Source organism: Oncorhynchus mykiss, chromosome 17 (genome assembly GCF_013265735.2).
Source record: "Oncorhynchus mykiss isolate Arlee chromosome 17, USDA_OmykA_1.1, whole genome shotgun sequence".
Taxonomy (NCBI): domain Eukaryota; kingdom Metazoa; phylum Chordata; class Actinopteri; order Salmoniformes; family Salmonidae; genus Oncorhynchus; species Oncorhynchus mykiss.
The window spans coordinates 23,058,380-23,085,575 of NC_048581.1; the positions used below are offsets into that span (position 1 = coordinate 23,058,380).

Consider the following 27,196-nt stretch of genomic DNA (forward strand, 5'->3'; position numbering starts at 1 on the left):
AGCTTGTTTGGAAATGACTGACAATAAAAAATATTCTCTACACAAGCAATATTTACCTCGATTTTTCTTCAACTTCTGGACATCACATCTGGAACAACTGTCTGCTGCAGCCATGTGCTTCAGTGTCACAATACGTTTCCATGGTAACTAAATTAACATTCTCTTGAAAAAAACATTATTAATGAGGAATTTGCCCTTAGTGGTGGACATTTTTGTGTAAATAAAGGGCATACTCACAATAAATATTGATATATTTTATTTAATCGACTCTTTCTCGAGTAGATAACCTAATAGTGTGTAATTATTAATGATTTCTAATAGCAAAACATAGTAGAAGCACATACATCTGCGTCAGGGACAAGGGCTAAACAGTGAAATTGAGGTATAAAATGCATATGAAAAGAAGCTAAAATACTTGACAGAGAGGTGTTTAAAAAATCTGGAGTGATTGTAGTGTGAACTTAATATAATACTTATAAAGAACAATATATATAATATATATATATTTAAATAAAATCCACAAAATGTACCAAGAGGACATTGAAGTGCCCTGTAGTTGAATAATCACCCTGCTTCTCCATCCTAAGGAACTGCAATCTCAGGAAAAGTGCACATTGTGCAGCTTTTTAAAACGTTGCAGTTATTACACCAGGCCGGGTGACGTGATTTAATCACGTGACACAACGCGGAAGTCGATTAATATTGTTATAGTCCGGAGGCGAAATTGTTCAGAGCTCTGTTGTGACTAACTTGCACAGCCAACTAGTTCAACTGGAGTGGTGGAAACAATTGCATATTTTAGCGCGGAGAGTGTATCCAGGAGTTGCCAAAATGCTCAATGCACCTGCCGCCGAGAGAAATAAGGAACCCATCCTTGCGGTGCTCCGTGAGAGTGTGGATACGGCGAAACCGTTGAATGCACTGGAGATATCGTCTGGTACCGGGCAACATGTCACCCACTTCGCACAGGGTTTACGAAATATTACCTGGCAGCCGTCAGAATTTGACCGACAATCTTTAGCCAGGTGAGTTTAAAGATATATTTTTTTAGCTTGCAAATGAATGTCGTAACGCTAGGCATAAGTTAACGGTTCAGTGAGTCCAGATCTGAGTTGTTTTTCCCGAAAATCCAAAGCTGACCGTTATTTAAAATAGGTTACAATGAATTCATGTTGATAATAATAGTAGGCCTAACTCATTCTTTAGGCCTATATCAGCAGCTATTATTTTTTTGTTGATGCTTACAATGAGAATTATCTATTTTGTCACCGCCACCAGTATAGACGCATACAGAGCGCATCACAACCTGCCGAACGTGAAGCCTGCCATCCACCTCGACGCCTCTCTACCCTGTGAAAACTGGGGTGGGATCCAGCCCGAGTCCTTGGACCTGGTACTCAACATCAACATGATCCATATCTCCCCTATGGCCTGCACTGAGGTGAATACTGTTTAGGCCTACATATTGTCTATAGAGATGCTCTTATAAATACATAGTTAATGGTCCGCTAACTGATGATACATGATACTTTTATTGCATACTACTCATTATCGTGTGATGTTATGTTTTTACCCACAGGGTTTGTTCAAAGGAGCGGGAACCATCCTGAAACCACAAGGAGTACTGCTGACCTACGGGGTATATTATAATGGTGTTACAAGCACGGTGTTGATTATATCCTCAACCGGATGTTGGCAGTAAATAAGCATGTAGAAGAAAGGATGTTGGAAGCAATATTTGTGTATTTCCCATATTTAGAACTGGAACTCTCTAAAAATATTAAAACTTTGATATACCTTTTCGCTGCAGGTTAGCAGAACTTACGCAGCAGGTTACAAAAATGTAGGTAGCAAGTTAGGATAATTAGGTTAAGGTTAGGGAAAGGATTGGGGAAAATGCTCTCCTAAACTGCTACTAAAAGTCACTTGTATCGAAGTGGCGTGTTTTTAGGGAGTCCACTTTAGAACTCACTGTGAAATTGCCCTCGTGAACTTGTCTTGCGTCTTCTAATATCGTCTCTCTAGCCCTATGCATTAAATGGACAGATCACTCCACAAAGCAACATCGACTTTGACCTCAGTCTAAGGTCGAGGTAAGTGAGAACTACAATAATGCCGGAATCTGAATATATCTGCTATTTGACCACACATTATCGAAGCAAATAACTCAAACTGTTGATGTCTTATAGAAATCCAGAGTGGGGCCTAAGGGACATCACCCTGCTCAGGTCTGTGGCAGAGAGGAGTGGCTTGTTCCTGGAGAAAATGGTAAGAAGTGATACTCCAAATATCAGTCATTTAGGATTTTCATAATGATGTGAATGAAACCCAATGATCTGCGTAAGTAACACAAACATGTTAAACTAACTGTCAGACCAAATGTATTCTAATAGCAAAAGATGCCACATTGAAACATCCTTGACCCATTTCTTACTTCAAAATGTGTGAAATACTTTGATGTCGGCTTATAACCACTCTCTCTTGTCATTGTAACGTTAGGTTGACATGCCAGCTAACAACAAGTGCCTTCTGTTCCGGAAGGAGAGTCTGGTGTGAAGTCTACTGCCCTCTCTGGGGTTCCATTCCAACATCACAAATGCACCATCGCGCTCCTGTCTGTACAGGGTATAACATGACCAGTAATGGATATTTAACACTTGGTTGAAAATGAACCTGAACTGATACCTTATTTGAATCAATGCCAAATCCAATAATTCCCTCAGTTTTCAACTCCTATCTACACAAGTAATTTCCTCATAGGTGATCTGTTTGGTAACTTCAAAATGTATGGCGCTCGCTTTTGATTAAAATGAATAGGATTGTTGTAGGAAGGTGCTTTTGCATGACACCCACATCAGAAAAGTGCAGAAAAAAGTATAACATTTTTTTCAATCAACTTGGAGTATTAATTTACCTTAAGAAGTATGCATTGAAGTTATGGGATTTCAAAAAAGGAGAAACATTACACCACTTCAGCATATAATTATCAGTAGAAAACAGTACGGCACATTACAGTGAATACAAATCTTACACATGAAACATTACATTTGAATAAACCTATTTGAATAATGGTATTTACACATCTCGATTTGATTGTGTTATGTACAACATTGGCATTGTTTGAAAAGTCCGTGCTTGATTTTTCTGGGTAATGAAAACAGTGTCAGAAAGAAATGCACTGTAATTTGATACAGGACATCATGGCACAAACTCCACCCAAGAGTTTCTCACAGTCATTGTAGGGCTATGCCACTGTATATTAGTCTTGCTATAACAGCCCAAGTTGAGGTGATCAGTTCTGGGGCTCTATTCAATCTGTCTCGCTGAAGCGTTAGATTGCGTGATAGAAATGTGAAGGTCATTTCCTATTGAGCCAACATTTGCAGTGTTAACTTTGAATGCAGTCTCCTCTAATGCGGGAGAATTGCCTTTAAATTGAAATCGCACTAACGCTGAGCTTCCGAGATACGAATCGAATAGAGCCCCTAGTCCCGGAACCTCTGCAGCATCTCACAGGTCCTCTTCTCCAAGACTTCATGAATCCTCTTCAGCCTCTTATCGGAGATGGGTCTGACGTAGCTGTCAGGTTGTATCACGGCCATGCCGTCCTGTACATCCCCCATGACCAATAAGGGGCCCTCCTCCATGGTGATGTTGGGGCAGGGGCAGCTCCAGTCCATCTTAGCCAGGGTCACCTCCAGGTGGCGGGTGTTAAAGAATGCCAAGCCCATCTTCTCGTCACGGAGGATCTTCTCTAGACTGAACCGGGCGATCCCAGAATCGAGGTCCTCGATCAGTTCCGTCAATCGACCGACGATGGCAAAATCGCTCCGGCACAGGCTCGGGACGATTTTACCTTTGACCCGGCATGTTTTGCAGACTCGTCGTTTGGACTGCGGACAGTTTGCCTCGCACTCCTTCTTGGATCGGAAGCGATTGCTATTGCCCTGGCAACCGCCATAAGCAAAGGCCTGGCATTGTTTCAAGAGGGAGTTCCAGGCCCAGTGGGCCTCCCAGCTCTTGCAGGGGCCCTGGACCGCAGGTAAGGAACAGATCCCCATCCCCTCCCTCTGGCAGGATGCCTGGCACTCCTCGTAGGTCTCGAAGCGGTTGCGGCTGTCATCGCAGCCCCCGTTGGAGAAGGCCAGGCAGGTACCTTGCTCGGCGTCGTAGTACCAGTCAACGTAGCGCTCGGCGGAGCACTCCCTCCGGTCCACCTCTGCCAGGCAGTCGGCGGGTGAAAACGGGGGCCCCATGGGCATTCCCGCCATCTCGGGGTCCTCCGAGAAGATGTCGTCCTCGGTCCGACGGATGACAGAGAGAGGGTAGTCGGCGCGGAGGACCCCAGCTGCATTTCGGGCGACGCAAGTGTAGATGCCCGTGTCCCACACCTGGGCGTTGTAGACGACTAGCTGGCCGATGTTGGTGATGACCACGTTGCCGTACATCCGGTCGGGCCGCATTACCAGGCTCTCGTGGCGCTCGCTCTGCTTCTCCCAGGTCACGGCGGGCCGCGGGACTCCCATTACATCGCAGTGGAAGCTTACCGTGCCGCCTATGTAGACCGACTGGTGGCTGGGGTTGGAGAAGAGCGTTGGGGGAATGGGGTCTTCCAGGAAGGACGTCAGCGTTGGATTGGCTGTTGTGTCCTGAGGGAGTGGACTTGTTTGAGGCCCAGATAGATGAAACCGGCAGGTCACCACAGTTAGCGTCACACCCTGTGTACACGCCTCAGCATCCATGTAACACTTGTTGAAGTAGGTGAGTCCGTCGGAGGCACAGGTGAAGCTGGGATCCTTCTCGCAGTGGTCCTGGCACTTGCAGATGGGCTGTCCCTCCCAGATGTCGCAGGTGGCCCCCTGTTGGCTGCAGATGAAGCCCTGGCAGGTGGCGATGGAGCCCTGGCCCCCGGAGCCCTTCTCTCCTCTGCCCTGGCCATCCGGCTGAGCAGGGGTGCCATCAGAGAAACGGGCGGCCACACAGCTGAAGAGTCCACACACATTGGTGCAGCATTTCTCAAAGCCAGCACAGTCCTGGGGAATAACAACAGGCATTTACTGAGGCAAAAAGACATAGTATATTTCAATACAACAAACACCAAGTGGTAGACCTAATAAAATAAAATGTAATGAACGTGTACAGTATAACACATTTCCTTACAACTGTTTAAGTTCGTCATAAACAAATGACAGACAATGGATTGTGGAATTAAATATTGAATACATATAAATGCCTCACCTCGTCAACTTCACATTCCCGTTCGCAGGTGCTTTGTGCATCAACCCAAAGGTTAGCATTCAGCTTGTTGGGACAAACTCCTGGATGTTCCACTTTGGAACCAGCTAGACTTGCACTCCGGGTCTGTTGTGGGAAGACGCAGAGGCAAACCAAAAACACAAGAGAGGACCAACCAACGTGTCCTGATAAGAGTCCTTTTGGGTATATAAGTGCTTTTGGCTGGTTTGTGTCCACGTTCTTTCCACCTCCAACCCCTCGACGGCTGAGGGAAGATATATTCATTTTAAAAAGGAACTTTCATGAAAGTCATCCATCAACAAGTTCCATAACTTCCGTGCAGCCCCTCAGGAAAATACCTCCATTTTGTTCAAATGCAACCATCCAGTTTGTGCGTAACCAATCTGGGTACAAGTGCCAATTTTGTTGCTCGCCACGCAAGAGAAACGGTTCTCAAATTTCTGATGAATAAACCATTGTCCAACAAAAACATCTCCCTCTGCGCTGTACATTGATTCAACAAGTAGCCTCGAATAAGAGAACAAAAATAACATATGTGAATCCAGTCTGGTTTGATAACATCGCAAAACGGTTAGACTAAAACAAAAAAACTGCACACACACACAAAAAAAAAAAAAATCAGGCTATATCTACGCTGACTTCCAAGACGTGCGGAGTCAACTCACCACACAAAGAGATAGAGAGAAGCAATATCGGTTTTGGTGTGACTAGAGGTAGGAAGGGCAGCGCCTCTGACCGCCCCCATGGTTGTCCAGTGTCTGAAACTTTTATGAAGCAGCACCATGCGCTAAGCAACTGGACAAACATTGTAAAGACATCAAAGGAATCTTGATAGGGCGGTGTTGTCAAGCTGTCCCAACAACAGTACGCACGGGGCCAAACATTCCGGTGAGAAATGCATCAATGTTTCATGCGTCCAGACAACAACTCTAGAAGTGTTGCTCATATAAATGGGCCATGATTGAGAAGTTTCCTAACATGCACTGGCTTAATCTTGGCCAGGTTGCAGTTGTAAATGAGAACTTGTTCTCAACTGGCCTACCTGGTTCAATAAAATAAATGCACACTGATAATGACCGTTTTTTTACGCAATGAGTAGACTATGGTGTAATTTGATCCAGTGTATCTAGAACATACAACATGTTGATATTAAATATTGAATATGTCATGATGAACATAGACAACTTTTTAAATGTGGGATTAATTAGACTAGATAGGCTATCTGAATGAGAAAGAATCAAACATTTTGAGGAGGCGCGCACAGGAGAACTGGCAAGAAATATGCGCAACTTGACACTGATAGTGCATGCATTGAAACATGTTTACGTTTGGCTGTGTTCAAGTCGAAGTCTAGACGCTTCGGTCAGTTTACACCCATCATTCACACAAAGCTCCGAGATGCCACGGTCAGGTGGCAAGACGTAAAGCGACACATTTTCAATGGTGTGCGACTCATCTTTGTCTCGACACGGCTCAAAGGTCTATGAGAAGCAAACTCCCCTCGCTTTCATTGAACGTGACCCTTCAACCTTCGCGTGACTTTTGACCGTCGGCATTCAGAGCCGCTGCAGAGGGGCCGCGAGCCAGGGGCTGCCGAGCCAATAACCCCGGGGCGACTAATCAATTCAGACCCCCCACCGTTTTACTTCAATTGAGCTTGATACCGACAGCCAAGGGGTCGGAGAGGACAAAGAGAAACAAAGAATTCCCACCGCTCCCGCACTGACATTGCCAAAGCTTTGAATAGCCAATAATATCACTACAAAACTCAAGCTAGCAATAAAACCAGATAAAAGAACATATTACGGCACAACGGGGACTGTGAAGAGAGACAGCTATTTTTAAAATATATTTTGTATTGTAATTTGCACTGTATTATGTAGGTAAGTGGCCTTGCATGAGCCATTGATTGTGCGAGCCAGACTGGCTCATAGGGCAGGAGCCAGAACGGCTCATAGGGCAGGAGCCAGACCAGCTCATAGGGCAGGAGCCAGAACGGCTCATAGGGCAGGAGCCAGAACGGCTCATAGGGCAGGAGCCAGACCGGCTCATAGGGCAGGAGCCAGAACGGCTCATAGGGCAGGAGCCAGGCAGGAGCCAGGCAGGAGCCAGAACGGCTCATAGGGCAGGAGCCAGACCGGCTCATAGGGCAGGAGCCAGACCGGCTCATAGGGCAGGAGCCAGAACGGCTCATAGGGCAGGAGCCAGAACGGCTCATAGGGCAGGAGCCAGAACGGCTCATAAGGCAGGAGCCAGAACGGCTCATAGGGCAGGAGCCAGACCGGCTCATAGGGCAGGAGCCAGAACGGCTCATAGGGCAGGAGCCAGAACGGCTCATAGGGCAGGAGCCAGAACGGCTCATAAGGCAGGAGCCAGAACGGCTCATAGGGCAGGAGCCAGACCGGCTCATAGGGCGCCAGGAGCCATCTCCTGTTTCCTGTTTTCTGAAGCGTGAGGCAGAAACAGGTGACATGGTATTATGTATTTTATTTGTTGTGTTTTGTTTCCTATTTGGTCCCCAGGAAGAGTAGGGTAAGTGCTAAATATGCACATGAGCAAAACGTATATCAACTAATCAAAAATATACAATACAGTTAGTTATTCAGTAATAAATCATTTTGAAGAAAAAACAAGTATAACAGTTTAATTTGGGGGAAACGATTGCTTTCCATGGCAACTATGCAGCCACATTTATTTGCAAAACCGTTCATCATCCTTACAATCCACTCAGCAGCTTATACCACATACAGGTAGTGCTTATAATACCCTGAATAATGATTATTTTCCTTGACCTTTTATTTAATAAAAGGGTGTAGAAACAGAAATGTCATGCATTGGTTTTCCTCTCTCTTGCAGTGAGCATAGGGAATGTCTGTGTAAATACATTTAAGAATTTTGTCCTTTACAAAAATATAAAAGACACCAACAAAAACCTGAATATTATTTATAAACAAATGGGTATAAATAAAATTGTGAATATGAACTCTTTATTTTTTATTAAGCTTGTATGGATTTAGCTTTATGTGGATACATTTAAGTTTACTGGAGTCCAAAGTTAGTAAGTCACAAGTTAACATAACCACTTATCAAAGTGATTCAGATGAAAGATATTTTAGCCCTTTGCGGCATTTCCCCAAAAATCCTACTGATACTTCAAGATAAATCATGATACCGGTAAAAAGCCAGGCACATATTGGTTACTCACAGGGTCACTCAGGGCAAAGGGCCATGAATGAGCAAACAGACTTGGATCAACACACCATCGGCTCTCTGATCAGCATTAAAAGGTAGACTCAGCTAAATGACATTGCCACGAGCAGCACGGCAGATATGGAGATGATCAAGATGCAAGACTACACTCTCACACGAAGTAGAGCCTTAGGGAAGCCCCCCCCCCAATGCGGTTTACTTTCTGCATCTACGTCATATTGCTGAGTATATCTTTAAACTGCAAACAGTGAGGGAGAGCAGTCTGATATTGCACCCATTATTCTGAAATGAAACCAGTGAAATCTACAATGACCCTATGCTATAACAGCTTGACCCCATTTGCTTTTAAATCAATCATATGAGCACAGACCAGACTGGTGTTATACATTCTGGTGCCAAACAGGACAAGGACCCAAGTCAACAGGCAGAGCAACACACAGAAGAAGACCAACAGATGGATGGGTGGCAGGTAGCCTAGTGGTTAGAGCGTTGGACTAGTAACCGAAAGGTTGCAAGATCAAATCCCCGAGCTGAACAATGTGTCGTTCTGCCCCTGAACAAGGCAGTTAACCCACTGTTCCTAGGCCGTCATTGAAAATAAGAATTTGTTCTTAACTGACTTGCCCAGTTAAATAAAGGTAACATTAAGACACAAGAAAACTTTGTCAGAGTGCAGAGAGTAAAATTATTATTTTTTTTAAGTTTCAATATTTTAAGTGTTCCATTTGTTGGCAAATCCGTGTGAGATTTGGAAAGAATAATCACTCAATGTGTTTCTGAGCCATATCAAACCAGGGTCATGTTCAGTAGGCAGCAAATGAAAATAAAAAAGACAAACAAGAAAGGACAACCTGAGCTTGTTCAATAACAAACGCTCAAATTTTCGGTTTCCGCTGCAAAACGTTTTCCATCGCATGCCCTAATGAACACGACCCAGACATAGGCTATAAGTATTGAAGAGGGACAAAGTCAACGGACAGGCATAATAACACAATCCCACACAAACTCGCAAAACATTCAAGACGAATCACGTAAGAAGTCAGTGCAAAACATCCACTGGAAAACAAGCCGACCGATTACCACACATGTACAATAAGTCTACATATAAATATACCCAGCGAATCTGTTCAGAGTCCTCATACTCTCTTGTAGTGTTGACAGGAAGGTGAGTGATGACGTCACAGCTTAAAGTCCAAGAGGCTGTATGGAGAGAAATAGTCATGTTGTCTTTTTGTAGGCACTAACTCCGCCACGATTCGATGGACTGGGGAAAATGTCGTTTTTTAAGATAAACACTGAAAATAAGGTCTGTGGTAAACACAGGCTTAGGAGATATTATACATTTTGTTCTAGGAGATAATCTTCATCAGCTAACGTCACTTTGTGAATTTGGATGCATTTACGTAATAAAAAAAGCACATAAAGGCTTCATAATGAATAAAGGTCATGTTAACTGGCTGCTATTATCTCATAGAACAAAGTGTATAAGATCTCCTAAGCCTGTGTTTACCACAGACCTTATTTTCAGTGTTTATCTCAAAACCCCTATTCTTTCCCCATAGGAAAGTCTGAAAAAAACAGAGGTAACTCACTTCTGGGTTTTAGGACGACAAGCTAGCGAGCTCTACTGGTTACAGTGGGTGGTAGCTGTAGGTTTAACGGAGACCCACAAGATGGCGCTAGGAGTCTAAGAAAGAGTGAAAGCCATATTGGACTCACTCACAGCTTTTACAGTTCCTGTTGTGTGTTTATGCATCTCCAAATTGGGGCCCCTGAGCACCCGCATCAGCGATAGCATTAGGCCCAATGGGAGGCCTCAGAAGTTCCTCCCTTGCCCCTCACTAGGTGATGTTACAGTTACTTTTGCTGCTGCTACTCTTGGGGGGGCTCGGAGGCGGTTTAAAGGACTTGGAGCGTTTGAGACTGTTTCCCTTGCTGCTGCTGTTGTTGTTGCCGCTCACGCCGCCGCTGCCGCCCGCCGCATTGGTGGCCACGGAGTAGGAGCGTCCATGCATCATGACAGCATTCATTCCGTTGGCCATGGAGAAGGATTTGAGGTGGGACTTGATGGCCACGGGGAGAGGCAGCTTGTCAATGAGGTGGACGGGGGTGCATGAGACGATGGCACGGCAACATAGGTCCTGGAGGCTGAACACTGGTGGGGAAGGGGATGGACAGGGAAGGACATAGTCATGTTGTATTACATGCTATAACGGTATAGTAGAGGACATGACAACAATCTAGTTGTGTTGCTGGTTTATTTTGCAGGTGGGACAGCTGCTGTTGCGTCAATGACGAGGAGAGCCCAGTGCGCTTCCTCCCATCAAATGAGAACCCAGCAAGCAAGAGACAACCACCTTTCATTATTCCAAATAAACTCGGCAAAAAAAGAAACATCCTCTCACTGTCAACTGCGTTAATTTTCAGCAAACTTAACGTGTAAATATTTGTATGAACATAACAAGATTCAACAACTGAGACACAAACTGAACAAGTTCCACAGACATGTGACTAACAGAAATTGAATAATGTGTCCCTGAACAAAGGGGGGTCAAAATCAAAAGTAACAGTCAGTATCTGGTGTGGCCACCAGCTGCATTAACTACTGCAGTGCATCTCCTCCTCATGGACTGCACCAGATTTGCCAGTTCTTGCTGTGAGATGTTACCCCACTCTTCCACCAAGGCACGTGCAAGTTCACAGACATTTCTGGGGGGGGAATGGCCCTTGCCCTCACCCTCCGATCCAACAGGTCCCAGACGTACTCAATGGGATTGAGATCTGGGCTCTTCGCTGGCCATGGCAGAACACTGACATTCCTGTCTTGCAAGGATTCACACACAGAAAGAGCAGTATGGCTGATGGCATTGTCATGCTGGAGGGTCATGTCAGGATGAGCCTGCAGGAAGGGTACCACATGAAGGAGGAGGATGTCTTCCCTGTAACGAACAGCGTTGATATTGCCTGCAATGACAACAAGCTCAGTCCGATGATGCGGTGACACACAGCCCCAGACCATGACGGCCCGTCCACCTCCAAATCGATCACCCTCCAGAGTAAAGGCCTCGGTGTAACGCTCATTCCTTTGATGATAAACGCGAATCCGACCATCACACCTGGTGAGACAAAACCGCGACTCGTCAGTGAAGAGCACTTTTTGCCAGTCCTGTCTGGTCCAGTGACGGTGGGTTTGTGTCTATAGGTGATGTTGTTGCCGGTGATGTCTGGTGAGGACCTGCCTTACAACATGCCTACAAGCCCTCAGTCCAGCCTCTCTCAGGCTACTACATACAGTCCGAGCACTGATGGAGGGATTGTATGTTCCTGGTGTAACTCGGGCAGTTGTTGTTGCCATCCTGTACCTGTCCCGCAGGTGTGATGTTCAGATGTACCGATCCTGTGCAAGTGTTGTTACACGTGGTCTGCCACTGCAAGGACAATCAGCTGTCCGTCCTGTCTCCCTGTAGCGCTGTCTTAGGCATCTCACAGTACGGACATTGCAATTTATTGCCCTGGTCACATCTGTAGTCCTCATGCCTCTTTGCAGCATGCCCAAGGCACGTTCACGCAGATGAGCAGGGACCCTGGGCATCTTTCTTTTGGTGTTTTTCAGAGTCAGTAGAAAGGCCTCTTTAGTGTCCTAAGTTTTCATAACTGTGACCTTAATTGCCTACTGTTAGTGTCTTAACAACCGTTCCACAGGTGCATGTTCATTAATTGTTTATGGTTGATTGAACAAGCATGGGAAACAGTGTTTAAACCCTTTATAATGAAGATCTGTGAAGTTATTTGGATGTTTACGAATGATCTTTGAAAGACAGGGTCCTCAAAAAGGGACGTTTCTTTTTTTTGCTGAGTTTAGATATATTCCATATATGAATCAAATCAAAGACTTGAAGGGTAGCAACATAAAATAACAAACAAACCCAGGTTTCCTCACACCAACAATAACCTTTCCCATTGTTTTACTGCACCCTAAGGCTTCCCAACCCAAGACCCTACAGTGGCTGTAACTTTAGTCTTCCCTGGTCTCCTCACCTCGGTTTGGTCTCCAGAACTTCTCCATGCCGTGCCTCATCAGCACGATGCGCGACAGCTCCGTGAACGACTCGATGACGTTGAAGTTGCACAGAGGGCTGACCTCAAAGAAGGTCATGCCGTTCTTCTCGGCGTAGGCGCGGGCCTGCTCCGTGGGCACCTGCCTCTTAAAGGCCAGGTGGAGCCGGTTGCCAACTAGGATGCGGGGCACCCCCGGGGCATGCTGGGGGAAAGGAGAGAAATCAATAGGAGGATGATATTGAGAGTAGGGGTTGTTTTGTTAACAACTCCCATCTTGTTTACGATTCCTTTAATCAAATCACACACAAACCCTGTTTGAACAGAAAACACACCGGCCTTCTCAAAGCAGGAAACAGGAAGAGTAGAAATCACCTTTATTCTGTAAATACATTTGCATGTCCAGGAATGTCTCTTGGTGAAATGGTGCTGCTACAGAGTCAGACAGACAATAGACAGAAAATACTAAATATAGAGACACAGAATCCACACACAGCAAGTACACTGAAGCTAAAAACTAGACTATATAATTAACACTTTAAACTACATTAGAACAAAACAAAACATTAGGAACACCTGCTCTTTCCAAGACACAGACTGACCAGGTGGACCCATGTGAAAACTATGATCCCTTATTGATGTCAATTGTTAAATCTACTGTTTCCGTTCTCTATACGTTCTGCACGAAAACCTGTCCCTGATATTCACACCTCTGAATTTAACTTCACACTTTTTACTGTATAATAAAAAAGGCTACTGCAGAAAAGAGCTGATTTGCTCATATCCAAAGGCCTACCTGTGATTGGGCAGGAGGAATGTAGTAAGGGAATAGAAATGCATAATGATCTGCATTTTCATAGTGGCAGTAAGGGGAAAACACACTAGGCCTATATGAAACCATCTTTAGACTACTCTTCACACACACACCAAAAGTTAGGCACCAAACAGAATTTAAGGAACAGAAAAACCAGAAGAAGAAAAAAATAGATTTTAGATTCTGATTTAGCTTAGAATACATTTATCAGGCATATGCATCCTACCTTTGAAGCATCTCTTTGAGTGGACTATCTATCCCTTTTTCCAGTGCCATCCAAATGTGTGCACAGACAAGGTACCATGATGTTAGCTAGCCAGCCAGGTAGCATGGCTAAACAAGGTTGTTTGTTATCAAACCAAAAACTACCATGCCGCTCCAATAACTAAACAAATGTAACAACAAACCTCATCACTGTCTGCACACCCCAGCTCACCATCACAGCTTAATAACATTTATAAACTGATGGAGAACAGATGGAGAGGAGCAGCTGAGGTAGGCTAATGGCTGGTTAGGGGATGTGGTCATTCTGATATGACGTCACACTCTTAACTCTGTTTAATATTCTATTTGTAGGACGCATAGGGAAGCATTCTGTGCTCAGTCATTCATTTCTAAATGAGAAACGCACCATCATTCAGTGATCACAGAGGGAGACGATATTTTCGGCCTCTCCTCCATTTTTTTTTTGCGGATCGACACGATTCACGTGGACAACCTATTTTGAAATGAAAACAGCGAATATCTCCAAAAAGTGATGAGTTTACAACCTTGCAGATTTTTTGTTTGTTTGTATTTATCCTTTATTTAACTAGGCAAGTCAGTTAAGAACAAATTCTTATTTACAATGATGGCCTAGAAACATTGGGTTAACTGCCTTGTTCAGGGGCAGAACGACAGATTTTTACCTTGTCAGCTCGGGGATTTGATCTGGCAACCTTTCAGTTACTGGCCTAACGCTCTAACCACTAGGCTACATGCCGCCACAATAGTGCAGAGTGTAAAGTCTATGAGCGGGAAGATAAAATGTGTACCAGTGGCCAGTTGGTGAAGGCCACAGCACAGAGGGAAAAGCTATTCAGGTTGTGGGAGGTTTTGGTCGTGACTGACCTAAACCGTTTGCCTGAGGGGAGTCTTTTGACAACAACAGCAGATCCTCAGACTACAGCCTGCCCGCCTGGCAATAGCTCTACATGGCTAGTGATTCTACTAGCTACAAACCGGTATGGTGGATTTTCATTTGAGCTATTACTGCAGCATGATGAGGCACATATGCTCTTTAGAATGAAGACTTGAGTCACATCGTCAGACGTGCAGTGTTAAATGATCAGTCAGCAAACTAGCTTACCTCATCGATCTCCCGGATCCAGCGGTCAATGCCATCAAACGACCAGCCATTTGTGATATCATAAACTAGCAGGATTCCCTGTGGGTTGGGGGAGTGGGGGGACATGAACAAGCAATACATCTTTAATCAGTAAACAGTCCGCTTGTCCCTGAATACACAGATGATATAGCCTAGAACCTGAAGCATTTGGAATGAAGGGGTCTAACCCACCTGTGCCCCACGTGAATATGACCGGAAGATTGTGCAGAATCGACCCTGTCCAGACGTATCCCTGTTGAACAAAGAATGACCCTATTAGATTCCGTTTAGCTTTCTGTCAATGAGTTTTCTGCAAGTATTAGACAAGTATTTTCTACATGTACCACAACTCTAACTTGACTCTTCTCCCATCCAACAGGATTGTGGTAGTCTTGTAGTCAATCCCTGAGAAAACAAACATGATTATAGCAGACAGCCAGCCCAACCTTAACCTCAAACTACAAGGGATTGATTTTTCATCAACAAGCTTGATAGCCTATGATGGAGAGTATAATGGCAAAGGGCCAGTTTGATTCCAGAGTAAAAAAAACACTGACTAGTATGTTTATACTTCATATAATGTATACACTTGATGTATTCTAACTAGTTACATACACTCACCACTGCTGTAGGGATAGGGAGACTCTGCTGATCCGTCCTGCAGACTGTCTAGGATCTCTCCTTTCCCCACATCACTGTCTCCAACCAGCAAGAACTTCAGGAGGTAGTCGTAACTCTTGACAGGGCTGCCCTGTGTAGCCATCATCCCACGCATTGGTATCAAGTTAAGACCGAGTTTGGAGATCCACGACTGCGGGTGGGAGAAGTTGTGTGAAATGCCTTGTCGAACACTAAGGGAGAACGACGTTGTTTACTAGCTAACGATACTATAGCTAACGTTAGCCACAGAGAAATTAAGGTTACTAGCTAGCAGTGTCGCGCACCACTAGCTACAAAACATACAATGAGCGTTGAGCACGAATTATCTCCAATTCCATCATGTTTTCTTAGAAAATTCATTACCTAGCTAACGTTAGTTAGCTATCTAGTAACTTATGTGAAAGAAAAATACCCCGTGCTAACGTTAGCTACCTAAACTAATTTACGAAAACATCATTAATTAATCTGGGCCATTCTGCCTCCAAAACCAAATGTCCTCTACAAGGTAAAACATTGTTTTTGAAATGTTAATTCAAAACGAAAATGTTACTTCATTTAAGAGTCCATAAATAACAATTAGTTGCCTTCGAGTACGCGTCAGTATCAAAGCACTGCAAATAACATCAACCTAGATTTAGCTTTTGCCAGCATCAACATCCGGTTTTCCGGTTCCTCTTCTTCTTTGGTTAAGTTTAATAGTGGTTGGCATCAAATATATGTTGCATTACCGCCACCCACTAGACTGGAGTTCAACTCCCTTAAGAACTCAGCAAAAAATAAACGTCCTCTCATTGTCAACTGCGTTAATTTTCAGCAAACTTAATAAATATTTTTATGAACATAACAAGATTCAGCAACTGAGACATGAACCGAACAAGTTCCAAAAACATGTGACAAACAGAAATGGAATAATGTGTCCCTGAACAAAGGGGGGGTCAAAATCAAAAGTAACAGTGTGGACACCAGCTACATTAAGTACTGCAGTGATGGACTGCACCAGCTTTGCCAGTTCTTGCTGTGAGATGTTACCACACTCTCCCTGTCTTAGGTCAGTTAGGATCACCACTTTATTTTAGGAATGTGACATGTCAGAATAATAGTAGAGAGAATGATTTATTTCAGATTTGATTTCTATCATCACATTCCTAGTGTGTCAGAAATGTACATACACTCAATTAGTATTTGGTAGCATTGCCTTTAAATTGTTTAACTTTGGTCAAATGTTTCGGGTAGCCTTCCACAAGCTTCCCAAATAAGTTGGGTGAATTTTGGCCCATTCCTACTGACAGAGCTGGTGTAACTGAGTCAGGTTTGTAGGCCTCCTTGCTCGCACACGCTTTTTCAGTTCTGCCCACAAATTTTCTATTGGATTGAGGTCATTGCTTTGTGATGGCCACTCCAATACCTTGACTCGGTTGACCTTAAGCCATTTGCCACAACTTTGTAAGTATGCTTGGGGTCATGGTCCAGTTGGAGACCCATTTGCGACCAAGCTTTAACTTCCTGACTGATGTCTTGAGATGTTGCTTCAATATATCCACTTAATTTTCTATTTTCTATTTTGTGCAGTGGACCAGTCCCTCCTGCAGCAAAGCACTGCCACAACATGATGCTACCACCCCCGTGCTTCACGGTTGGGATGGTGTTCTTTGGACAAACAGTTCTATTTTTGTTTCATCAGACCAGAGGACATTTCTCCAAAAGGTATGATCTTTGTCCCCATGTGCAGTTGCAAAACGTAGTATGGCTTTTTTATGGTGGTTTTGGAGCAGTGGCTTCTTCCTTGCTGAGTGGCCTGTCAGGTTATGTCGATATAGGACTTGCTTTACTGTGTATATAGATACTTTTGTACCTGTTTCCTCCTCCCGCTGTTGTTCTGGGATTGATTTGCACTTTTCGCAACAAAGTATGTTCATCTCTAGGAGACAGAAAGCGTCTCCTTCATGAGCGGTATGACGGTTGTGTGGTCCCATGGTGTTTATACTTGCGTACTATTGCTTGTACAGATGAACGTGGTACCTTCAGGCGTTTGGAAATAGCTCCCAAGGATGAACTGGACTTATGGAGGTCAAACATTTTTTTCTGAGGTCTTGGCTAATTTCTTTAGATTTCCCCACGATGTCAAGCAAAGAGGCACTGAGTTTGAAGCTAGGCCTTGAAATACACCCACAGGTACACCTCCAATTGACTCAAATCATGACAATTAGCCTATCAGAAGCATCTAAAGCCATGACATCATTTTCATCAGTCATCTTAGTGTATGTAAACTTCTGACCCACTGGAATTGTGGTTTAGCCAGTTGTGAAATAATCTGTCTGTAAACAATTGTTGGAAAAATTACTTGTGTCATGCACAAAGTAGATGTCCTAACCGACTTGTCCTAACCGAAATGTGAGGAGTGGTTAAATAACAAGTTTTAATGACTCCAACATAAGTGTATGTAAACTTCTGACTTCAAGTGTACTACTACTTTCTCCAATGCTACACATTCCTTTGTCTCATGCCCTTCTGGTCACTTCTCACACCTAGGAACCTCCCTCTTACACACTGCTACCACATGCCCATATGCTTGACACCTGTAACAACGTAATGTATTCGGCACAAAAGCTCCTACAGGATAACTTAAATATCCTTACATCCAGTTTGCCGGTTTTCTTCTTCTTCTTCTTCTTCTTCTTCTCTGGTATAATGGCGTTCGCAAACAATTTGATTTGCATAAAGCTACCTACTGTTTGGGTGGATAATAAGGATCCCAAAAAGGAAACAAAGTGGGGTGAAAAAATCATACAAACTATCAACATTTTATTTAAACTAAACAAAATCACCCTGCTTTTCCATCCTATTCAACTATTGCTGTACATATACTATTCTATCCCAGGTATTATGCAATAAGCCGTATACAGTGCATTCGGAAAGTATTCAGACCCCTTGACTTTTTCCACATTTTTCTACGTTACAGTCTGATTCTAAAACTGCTACAATTATTTTTTTCCCCTCATCAATCTACACACAATACCCTATAATGCCAAAGCAAAAACATAAAAAAAAAAACATTTTTGCCAATTTATAAAAAATATAAAACAGAAATACCTTATTTACATAAGTATTCAGACCCTTTGCTATGAGACTCGAAATTGAGCTCAGGTTCATCCTGTTGATCATCCTTGAGATGTTTTTTCAACTTGATTGGAGTCCACCTGTGGTAAACTCAATTGATTGGACATGATTTGGAAAGGCACACACCTGTCGATATAAGATCCCATAGTTGACAGAGCAAAAACCAAGCCATGAGGTCGAAGGAGTTGTCCGTAGAGCTCTGAGACAGGATTGTGTCGAGGCACAGATCTAGGGAAGAACAAAGCTCTAGAGTTCCTCTGTGTAGATGGGAGAACCTTCCAGAAGGACAACCATCTCTGCAGCTCTCCACCAATCAGGCCTTTATGGTAGAGTAGTCAGACGGACGCCACGCCTCAGTAAAAGGCACATGACAGCCCGCTTGGAGTTTGCCAAAAGGCACCTAAAGACTCTGACCACGAGAAACAAGATTCTCTGGTCTGATGTAATCCAGATTGAACTATTTGGCCTGCGTGCCAAACGTCATATCTGGAACCATCCCTATGGTGAAGCACGGTGGTGGCAGCATCATGCTGTGGGGATGTTTTTCAGCGGAATGGGACTGGGAGAATTGTCAGGATCGAGGGAAAGATGAACGGAGCAAAATACAGAGAGAACTTTGATGAAAACCTTCTCCAGAGCACTCAGGACCTCAGACTGGGGCAAAGGTTCAACTGCCAACAGGACAATGACCCTAAGCACACAGCCAAGGCAACGCAGGAGTGGCTTCGGGACAAGTCTATGAATGTCCTTGAGTGGCCCAGCCAGAGCCCGGACTTGAACCCGATCGAAAATCTCCGGAGAGACCTGAAAATAGCTGTGCAGCAACACTCCCATTCAACCTGACAGAGCTTGAGAGGATCTGCAGAGAAGAATGGGAGAAACTCCCCAAATACAGGTGTGTCAAGCTTGTAGCTTCATACCCAAGAAGACTCGAGAGTGTTATCACGGCCAAAGGTGCTTCAACAAAGTACTGAATAAGAGTCTGAATACTATTGTAAATGTGATATTTCAATTGTTACTTTTTTTTATACCTTTGCAAAAAATGTCATTATGGGGTATTGTGTGCTAGGACAGCAGAGTCCCAACCCATCTTCCGAAAACATCTGAATCCCTACCTCTTCAAACAGTATCTTAAATGATCCTCATCCTCACCTCGACCCCCGCCCCCAAAAAATACACAAGAAAATACAACATTAATCAGCACTTGCACTTGCACTCTCTTCCGGCACCGACAGAGGTGGCCGCCTCGCTTCGCATTCCTAGGAAATGCAGTATTTTGTTTAATAACCTCACACTCAATGTCAACACACTCAATGTCAACAAAACAAATGAGATGATCGTGGACTTCAGGAAACAGCAGAGGAAGCAGCCCCCTATCCACATTGACGGGACAGTAGTGGAGAGGGTGGAAAGTTTTAAGTTCCTCGGCGTACACATCACGGACAAACTGAAATGGTCCACCCACACGGACAGCATCGTGAAGAAGGCGCAGCAGCAAACTACTTGCCCTCCAGGACACCTACACCACCCAATGTCACAGAAAGGCCAAAAAGATCATCAAGGACAACAACCACCCGAGCCACTGCCTGTTCACCCCGCTATCATCCAGAAGGCGAGGTCAGTACAGGTGCATCAAAGCGGGGACCGAGAGACTGAAAAATAGCTTATATCTCAAGGCCATCAGACTGTTAAACAGTCATCACTAACATTGAGTGGCTGCTGCCAACATACTGACTCAACTCTAGCCAATAATGGAAAAATAATGGAATAATTTCTGTAATAAATGTATCACTAGCCACTTTAAACAATGCCACTTTATATAATGTTTTCATACCCTACATTACTCATCTCATATGTACAGTATATTTTTATGTACATATTCTTATTCATTCCTTTACACTTGTGTGTATAAGGTAGTTGTTGTGAAATTGTTAGGTTAGATTACTTGTTAGATATTACTGCATGGTCGGAACTAGAAGCACAAGCATTTCGCTACACTCGCATTAACATCTGCTAACCATGTGTATGTGACAAACACTTTTTGATTTGATTTGATTTAACCCCCTAGCTCTAGCTCTGACTAGCTCTGACTTTACTGATGCTGATTGAGGAAACATTTACAGTCACATTTACTTTCTGTGACTGTGATATGTGGTTGTCCCACCGAGCTATGTTAAGATGAATGCACTAACTGTAAGTCGCTCTGGAAAAGAGCATCTGCTATGTGACTAAAATGTGAAAAATGTTAAATTGGTAATTCAACCCCAGTAAACCCCTCATTAATCCGGCCCTGCTCCGGCCTTCCCTGAGAAATGTTTTAGTCCCAGCATCCACAATAATGTCCGTCTTCCTGGACTTTCCCTCCACTTTAGCCGTGCCATTGATCACCATTGCAATACAAATTAGGTCACGAAGACATCCAGCCAACTTGACACAACTGTGGGAAGCATTGGAGTCAACATGAGCCAGCATCCATGTGGAACGCATTTGAGACCTCGTAGAGTCCATGCCCCAACGAATTGAGGCTGTTCTGCGGGCAAAAGGGGGTGCAACTGAATATCAGGAGCGTGTTTCTAATGTTTTGTACATTTCCAGTTTGTGAGCATATGATATGGGGGTTGGAGACATGTTTACTTTGACATTATAAAGAACAACACTGCCATGTTGCACTGAGCTTTGCTGTTGGTAAACCACATCAGTGTCCGACTTTCGGTTGTTGCAGATGCACCTCTGCAGACTTCACTCCTGCATCACCCCTTGGTAAGGCAACTGCAAGGCACCCGACCTCAAGGCGCTACAGAGGGTGGTGAGTACGATCCAGTACATCACTTGGGCCGAGCTTCCTGCCATACAGGACCTCTATACCAGGCGGTGTCAGAGAAAGGCCCGAAAAATTGACAAAGTCTCCTGCCAAAGCCATAGACTGTTCTCTCTGCTACCGCACGACAAGCGGTACCTTTGTACCAAGTCTGAAACCAACAGGACCCTGAACAGTTTCTACAACCCAAGCCATAAAACTGCTAATCAAGAATGCTAAATAGCTAATCAAATGGCTAACCGGACACACACACAAAACACATATTCACATGCATACTGACGCAACACACACCCTCACACACACTTTTACACTCACCACATATGCTGCTGCTGTCTATTATCTATTATGTTGCCTAGTCACTTTACCCCTACCTGCATGTACAAAGCTACCTCAGTTACCTCGTACCCCTGCACATCGACTAGGTACTGATACTTCCTGTATATAGTCATGTTATTTTTACTCGTTACTGTTATTTGTTATTCACTGTGCATTTATACCTCATGTAACTATTTCTATAAAATAAAATATTCTACTAGAGTCCAGTTGGGGGCGGTAATGCAAAATATTGGATGCCAACCGTCATTAAACCCCACAGAAGAAAAATACAAAAAAGAAGAAGAAGAAGAAGGGAACGCCTTCTCTGTGAAGTGTGTGATAACTCAATTCAATGTAAACAATGTCCTTTTTTTACTTTGGCAAAGGGTCACATCTACAAAACTTAGTGTACTCTGTTCGTAACTGATCATAGTTTTGGGAACAGAAAATTGTATTGAGATCAGGCTTTTCTTCGATGAGAAAATCAGCCAAATGTCAGCCCAGTTCCATCTCGCTCCATACTTTCCCACTTCCAGCCACTGGGCTTCCTCTCTGACGCAACATTGTATCTGTCCCATTATGGTGTCTGTGAAAGCATGGGCAGCAACATTGAGGCCATCTCATCTCCATTTTGAAGTAGCCCGTTTTCTTATTCTACTACTTCTTTGAGTTGGTCAACAAACTGAAAGGGTGCATACTGCCACCTGGAGTGCATTGTTTGAAAAGGTATAAAACCAAGGTTGGTGATTTACTGCTACCAGCAGTTGGATCGTTCCACAAAATGAGTGCTTTTTGCTTCTCTTTGATATTTTAAGAAAGGTCAAAATTGTGCACCAATATTGCATTTTAAAAGCCTGTTATATTAATTGAAGTGCCCTTAAATATAGACCACATGGATTATTCAATAAGCAGATTTTTAATATGAATAATGACTTGCTAAAGTGCCAAAATTACTAATTTTGACATGTGACTGCGCACCCTCTGCCTTCTATGGAAGATTTTAACCCTACTTAATACCAAGAGTCCACCATCATTGTAAAGCCCTAGTTATTTTGTTGTTTGTTATTTTGTTGCTTTGACAAAATCATTTCTGAAGATTATTAATTGAATGTGATTAATTTGCGTCTGTCCCTAATTTTAAGGTCAACTCTGAACTGAGCTCTTGTTTTCATGTGGTAAAACTATATTTATTTTAAAATATTTATTTCAGAAGAAACATTTAACAACTTATAGTCCAACTATAGTATAAAAGCAGGTGGGCTGAATCTTACTTTCAATTGCCCCTCCCTGTTGAACATAATAAACGTCCATTCCCCCGTCACAAGGCGATTTATATCTGCTTTAAAATGAAACTGTGATCATATAACTTTTGAAAAACTGGGCCCTGGTGACTGCTGATTGGTTGATTATGCTACTGATTAAAGTCATCACCAGGTGTTGCAATTACTTGGGTGCTGTAGCTAGTATATAAAACACACAAGCAAATGATGGTTCTCTCATACACCTTTTTACTGTTCTGGATTATTGAGAGAGGTTTGGTGGTGAATGGCAAGATGGTGGTGAAATTGATGCTTTTGCTCATGAGTTACTACTCTGCTTATGGTTTGCCAGGTAAGGGCTTCCCTTTAGCTGTTGATGACGGGAATGACACTGAGGTTCTGTGGGGTGAGAAGTTGAGGTTTGATGACGAATCTGAACCCAAGGTCAGATCTCGTTCCCAAATCGTGGCCACTCCCATGTTGGAGCATTCTCGTAAGTTTGACTATCTGAAGCTACCAGAATACATCCCTATTCGTGCTTCTGAGGACCAAGCGGATGTCTTCAAGCCCGAAGGGAAGTTCAGGCCGCTGCCACTCTCAGTCAAGCACATCCTGCTGCCCACTGCCTCTCCTCCCACCACTCCTCCAGCTCACTCTAAGAAGGTTGAGGTCCTGTGCCACCTCGACAGGATTTATGTGAGAATCAGAAAGGACGCCTTCACCAACCCCGACGCCTGCAAGTACCTCAAACTCCACAAATGCAAAGTCAACAAATCCACCGCGGAACACTACTACATGCTCTACAACATCAAAAGCTGTAGCTTCCATAGAAAGGTTGGCTACCAATGCCATCAGAAATACAATCCCCTGTCACTCAGACATCAAATGTATGCCCTGAGTGATCCAGTCCAATTGCAATGGTCTGAAGGGATTGTACAACCATGGCTGTAATGATTGAGTATGTTCAGATGTCTTGGTGGTTTTTAGAGTTGTTTCTCCTATTCCAGTGTACCGCTGACTATATTTCCTACTCCAACGTGCTGAAGTACGAGCCAGAGGCCATAGGCGGTATTGTGAGGGAGTTGCCATTCTCTGTTCACATCGAATGCCGCTACAATCGGTGAAGCACCACTTCATCATGATTTCACATTTGGTGGCTACGTTCCAATGTCCACACTAGCATATCCTATACATGGCTCCATACTAGGTAGTATGCTAGTCTGGATATTATTTGAGTGTCTGACTGCACTAATGGCCATTTTCTACAGGATCCACCACTCTTACAAGTTTGGCTTTCATCCTCGTTTGGCGGGAAAAGTCTTCAAGGCCCTTAAATCCAAGGTTGGCGTCACCCTCATATCTTATGATGGTGAGTTGACTTGACAGATGTCACCTAAATCTGAATGCACTTGCAGTATTGTTTTCTATTGATGGACCTTAACTCTATCCTTTCTCTTCAGAATCATGGAACAAGCTCACTGGAAATAAAACCTATATCATTGGACAACCAATGTACTTTGAGGCCAAAGTTCCCACTATTTCTTTGCATCGGCGGGTGTATATTAACAACTGTTATGTGACTGCTAGCCCCAACTCCACTCTCAAATACACTGTGGTCGACAACTATGGGTAAAACTACTTTGTTACAGAACTACAATTTATCTTGGCCTTGTTTTGTTCATGGTAGTTAATTTCTTGCTTGTTAATTGGCTAGATTCCACAGCTGGGTAGTTTACACAGGCAGCCTAATTCTCTTGTCCACTAATTGCTTGAAAGACCAATCACATCAAGTCTAAACTTATCTGATTGGTCAAATTGACATTTGATGTGGGAGTACAGAGTCTCCCAAGGCTAAATAAATTTCGGTTTGTGGAAATGGATTATTTTCAGCAGTCGGGTAATTGGTTAAGGGAAGAGGATTGGAGGGAAAGAGGATGGGTTTGAATTTGACTCTAGCAATAACAGGGAAAGGGGTATGTCGAGGAAGACTGAAGTTGCAAGTGGGCCAGATGCCAGTTCGAGTTATGGAGGTGAAATTGAAGGGGTAAAGGTTTGTGAGGAGCATGAGCCTTGTGTTGATGTGATGATGATGATGATGCCTTTTGGTCCAGTGGGACTGAGATTTTGGAAGAGGATGGAACCAGGTCTTTTGGCTGATCCAGGGGTGGAAAAGAGGGTGTGCTTTTGAGTCGGTGGACTGGACTTGTTTCTTTAGATCAGAGGGAGCAGGCGCTCTGTGCGCCGCAACTAGTATAGTCTTGCTTTGCGCACCATTGAAGGGAGTGATTTCTGGGGTGACATAATGGAAGTTGAAGATTCCTGTGTGAAGTTTGGTGCGACGCAGATCCAGTGGCAACACTGTCACTGTCAGCCCTTTTGAGTTGAGTCAGTCTTTACCTGACAAGATCATGTTAGGATGTATCAGTTATCCTATTGGAGCTTTTGTGCTGAATCCACTGCTCTGTTTCAGCTGCAACATTTATGGTCCTGTCACAGTGTGTAGGAGGGAGATTCCAAAATGTGGATGTGTGCAGAAGGGCATGGGATAGAGGGTTGTGTAGTGTCGTTGGATAAAGTGGTCAACTGTAGGGTGCACATGTCGCTGGGGATCAGACGTGTTCGGTGGCTAGTCAGAGTAGTGCTGAGGGAGTGAAGTAGAGAATGGGTCAAGGGTGAGCAATTCGGAGGATTCCTGTGAATGGGATGTCTGACAGCACATAGGGATAGGCCAATGACTGACATGTATGCTTCAGTAAGGTGCAGAGGACTAGCACAGCTTGTCGCATGGTAGTGTCCTGTCCTCTCAGCCCATTGGCCTGGGGAAGGATCAGATGAGGTTAAAGTAGGGTAATATTCAGTGTATTTTTGATTCCCATTTTGTATCAGTGTCATGGGCCTATAATTCAGTTGGGGGTGGTAATGCAATATATGGGATGCCAAGTGCTGTTAAACCTCAACCAAGAGAGAAATCAGAACAGTCTGCCTGTGTAAACAGCCCTAGTGTCTTTTGTAACTCAGTCCCTGGTTTACAAGGCGAGAATAAGAACCAGCGAGTGAACCTTGTCCCGAATTGGAGTGTTAAGTACACGATCTTCTCTTCACTAGATGCATGGTGGATGGCAAGAATACTGTCCAGTCAAAGTTCCTGTCACACACAACCAACAATGCTTTGAGGTTCACTGTCGGAGCTTTCATCTTCCAGGGCCTGGACAATCAGGTCTGACTCATGTGTGAATCTCCAAACAACTAATCATGATGGTTTGCTTCTATACTATAGGCCTACAGTAATGCACCTTAAAGAACGTACTTTCTTCCAGAAACTCCACTTGCACTGTGAAATAACTACAGGGAATGTCACTCCAACTCCAAGTTTCAAATCCTGCAACTATGACACAAAGACTAAAAAGTAGGTTCACCTGAGTGATTTGAGTTCTGAGGGACCTCCTTGCTATGAGGTTTAATATTTATTGTGATTGTCCTAGGTGGGTGGAACTGTGTGGTGAAGCTGCGGTTTGCTCATGCTGTGTCGGCTCTTGTCCTTCTCCTTCTCTACAACCCTCCGGTGAGTATATAGGCCCGGTTCATGACAGGTCTTGTCTCATTGTCACCAACCCTTTCATCTGAGCACAATGGGGAATGGGAAGCCATTTTGACGACTTAATGCAGGCATTCATACCACCATCTTACATTATGGTTTGACTGTAATCTCTGTGGAAAATGCAATAATGATCTGAAAACGCTCTCATAGCTCACGCACAAACTGTGACCAGTCATTTTATGACGATGGCCCATGACGACCATGCTAAAAATAAAACATGGAGCGTGGGAACCTTCACCGATGGGGCTACTGAAGGTAGCTGGTTAATGCTTAAGAATGTTTCATATGTTAATATATTATGAGCACAAATTTCTGAAAATAATAGCTTTCTCCCTCATTGTTTTAGGTGCTGTTGGGAGGGTTTGAGCAGTGGACAGTTCTTTTGATAAAATAAACTTTTTAAATTATCATGTGTATTGAGTTCATTCAAAATGGCTGCAGAGGTACAGGCAGAACTGGGTTGAAATATTAAAGTGAATTACTTTCAGACATACATATTTGGGTGTTTTTTTATTTGAAGTAGTTGACTATTGGAATGTGTCTGGAAATTATTGTTATGTCATTTTAAAATCCCCAAATATATAAATCCAACATGTGAACTTAATTTCATGAGCTGAAATGAAAGAACCCAGGAATGTTCCATACGTACAAAGCTTAGTTCAAGTGTTCACATTTGTTGAAATCCATGTTTGAGCATTTCTCCTTTGTCAAGAGACTCCATCACCCT

The 27,196-nt window shown here is 43.7% G+C and overlaps 4 protein-coding genes across 5 annotated transcripts; 2 read left to right on the forward strand and 2 right to left on the reverse strand.

The window, feature by feature from the left end:
• The first annotated feature begins 650 nt into the window (after window positions 1-650).
• On the forward strand, window positions 651-3,074 carry LOC110493480 (methyltransferase-like 26). Its single transcript, XM_021567775.2, has 6 exons — window positions 651-1,025; window positions 1,279-1,441; window positions 1,580-1,639; window positions 2,026-2,093; window positions 2,190-2,268; window positions 2,500-3,074. Exons 1-6 carry the CDS (start codon window positions 832-834, stop codon window positions 2,554-2,556), a joined length of 621 nt encoding a protein of 206 aa, XP_021423450.1. The 5' UTR covers window positions 651-831; the 3' UTR covers window positions 2,557-3,074.
• An 11-nt stretch (window positions 3,075-3,085) lies between these two features.
• Window positions 3,086-7,242, reverse strand: LOC110493477 (WAP, Kazal, immunoglobulin, Kunitz and NTR domain-containing protein-like). Its single transcript, XM_021567773.2, has 2 exons — window positions 5,239-7,242; window positions 3,086-5,033 (listed from the first exon to the last, which is right to left on the reverse strand). Exons 1-2 carry the CDS (start codon window positions 5,518-5,520, stop codon window positions 3,486-3,488), a joined length of 1,830 nt encoding a protein of 609 aa, XP_021423448.1. The 5' UTR covers window positions 5,521-7,242; the 3' UTR covers window positions 3,086-3,485.
• A 481-nt stretch (window positions 7,243-7,723) lies between these two features.
• LOC110493478 (ras-related protein Rab-40C) lies at window positions 7,724-16,021 on the reverse strand. 2 transcript variants are annotated; one of them, XM_036949423.1, is made up of 7 exons: window positions 15,913-15,999; window positions 15,324-15,513; window positions 15,047-15,107; window positions 14,895-14,955; window positions 14,685-14,762; window positions 12,505-12,727; window positions 7,724-10,621 (listed from the first exon to the last, which is right to left on the reverse strand). In XM_036949423.1, the coding sequence occupies exons 2-7, from the start codon at window positions 15,475-15,477 to the stop codon at window positions 10,308-10,310; spliced, it is 891 nt and encodes a 296-aa protein (XP_036805318.1). In that variant the 5' UTR covers window positions 15,478-15,513; window positions 15,913-15,999; the 3' UTR covers window positions 7,724-10,307. The 2 variants fall into 2 exon arrangements, with proteins under 2 accessions (XP_036805318.1, XP_021423449.2); XM_021567774.2 differs by having other exon boundaries at window positions 15,324-16,021.
• Window positions 16,022-23,098: 7,077 nt separating this feature from the next.
• Window positions 23,099-26,877, forward strand: LOC110493476 (zona pellucida sperm-binding protein 3). The gene is made up of 9 exons (XM_021567772.2): window positions 23,099-23,705; window positions 23,879-23,991; window positions 24,140-24,240; window positions 24,332-24,500; window positions 25,977-26,088; window positions 26,189-26,277; window positions 26,354-26,433; window positions 26,620-26,724; window positions 26,816-26,877. The coding sequence occupies exons 1-9, from the start codon at window positions 23,100-23,102 to the stop codon at window positions 26,833-26,835; spliced, it is 1,395 nt and encodes a 464-aa protein (XP_021423447.2). The 5' UTR covers window position 23,099; the 3' UTR covers window positions 26,836-26,877.
• The last annotated feature ends 319 nt before the right edge of the window (window positions 26,878-27,196 follow it).

Excerpts from the sequence above, each read along its gene's own strand:
- LOC110493477 (XM_021567773.2), bottom strand. The coding sequence starts at position 5,520 with ATGAATATATCTTCCCTCAGCCGTCGAGGGGTTGGAGGTGGAAAGAAC. Across the intron at positions 5,034-5,238 it reads GGGAATGTGAAGTTGACGAG|GACTGTGCTGGCTTTGAGAA; the intron begins GTGAGGCATTTA and ends GTTATTCCCCAG.
- LOC110493478 (XM_021567774.2), bottom strand. The coding sequence starts at position 15,477 with ATGCGTGGGATGATGGCTACACAGGGCAGCCCTGTCAAGAGTTACGAC. Across the intron at positions 15,108-15,323 it reads TCCCTATCCCTACAGCAGTG|GGATTGACTACAAGACTACC; the intron begins GTGAGTGTATGT and ends TTGTTTTCTCAG. Across the intron at positions 10,622-12,504 it reads GTTCTGGAGACCAAACCGAG|TGTTCAGCCTCCAGGACCTA; the intron begins GTGAGGAGACCA and ends CTTCCCCACCAG.
- LOC110493476 (XM_021567772.2), top strand. The coding sequence starts at position 23,100 with ATGGTTCTCTCATACACCTTTTTACTGTTCTGGATTATTGAGAGAGGT. Across the intron at positions 24,241-24,331 it reads CACCCTCATATCTTATGATG|AATCATGGAACAAGCTCACT; the intron begins GTGAGTTGACTT and ends CTTTCTCTTCAG. Across the intron at positions 24,501-25,976 it reads ACTGTGGTCGACAACTATGG|ATGCATGGTGGATGGCAAGA; the intron begins GTAAAACTACTT and ends TCTCTTCACTAG.
- LOC110493480 (XM_021567775.2), top strand. The coding sequence starts at position 832 with ATGCTCAATGCACCTGCCGCCGAGAGAAATAAGGAACCCATCCTTGCG. Across the intron at positions 1,442-1,579 it reads CCCCTATGGCCTGCACTGAG|GGTTTGTTCAAAGGAGCGGG; the intron begins GTGAATACTGTT and ends TTTTACCCACAG. Across the intron at positions 2,094-2,189 it reads GACCTCAGTCTAAGGTCGAG|AAATCCAGAGTGGGGCCTAA; the intron begins GTAAGTGAGAAC and ends GATGTCTTATAG.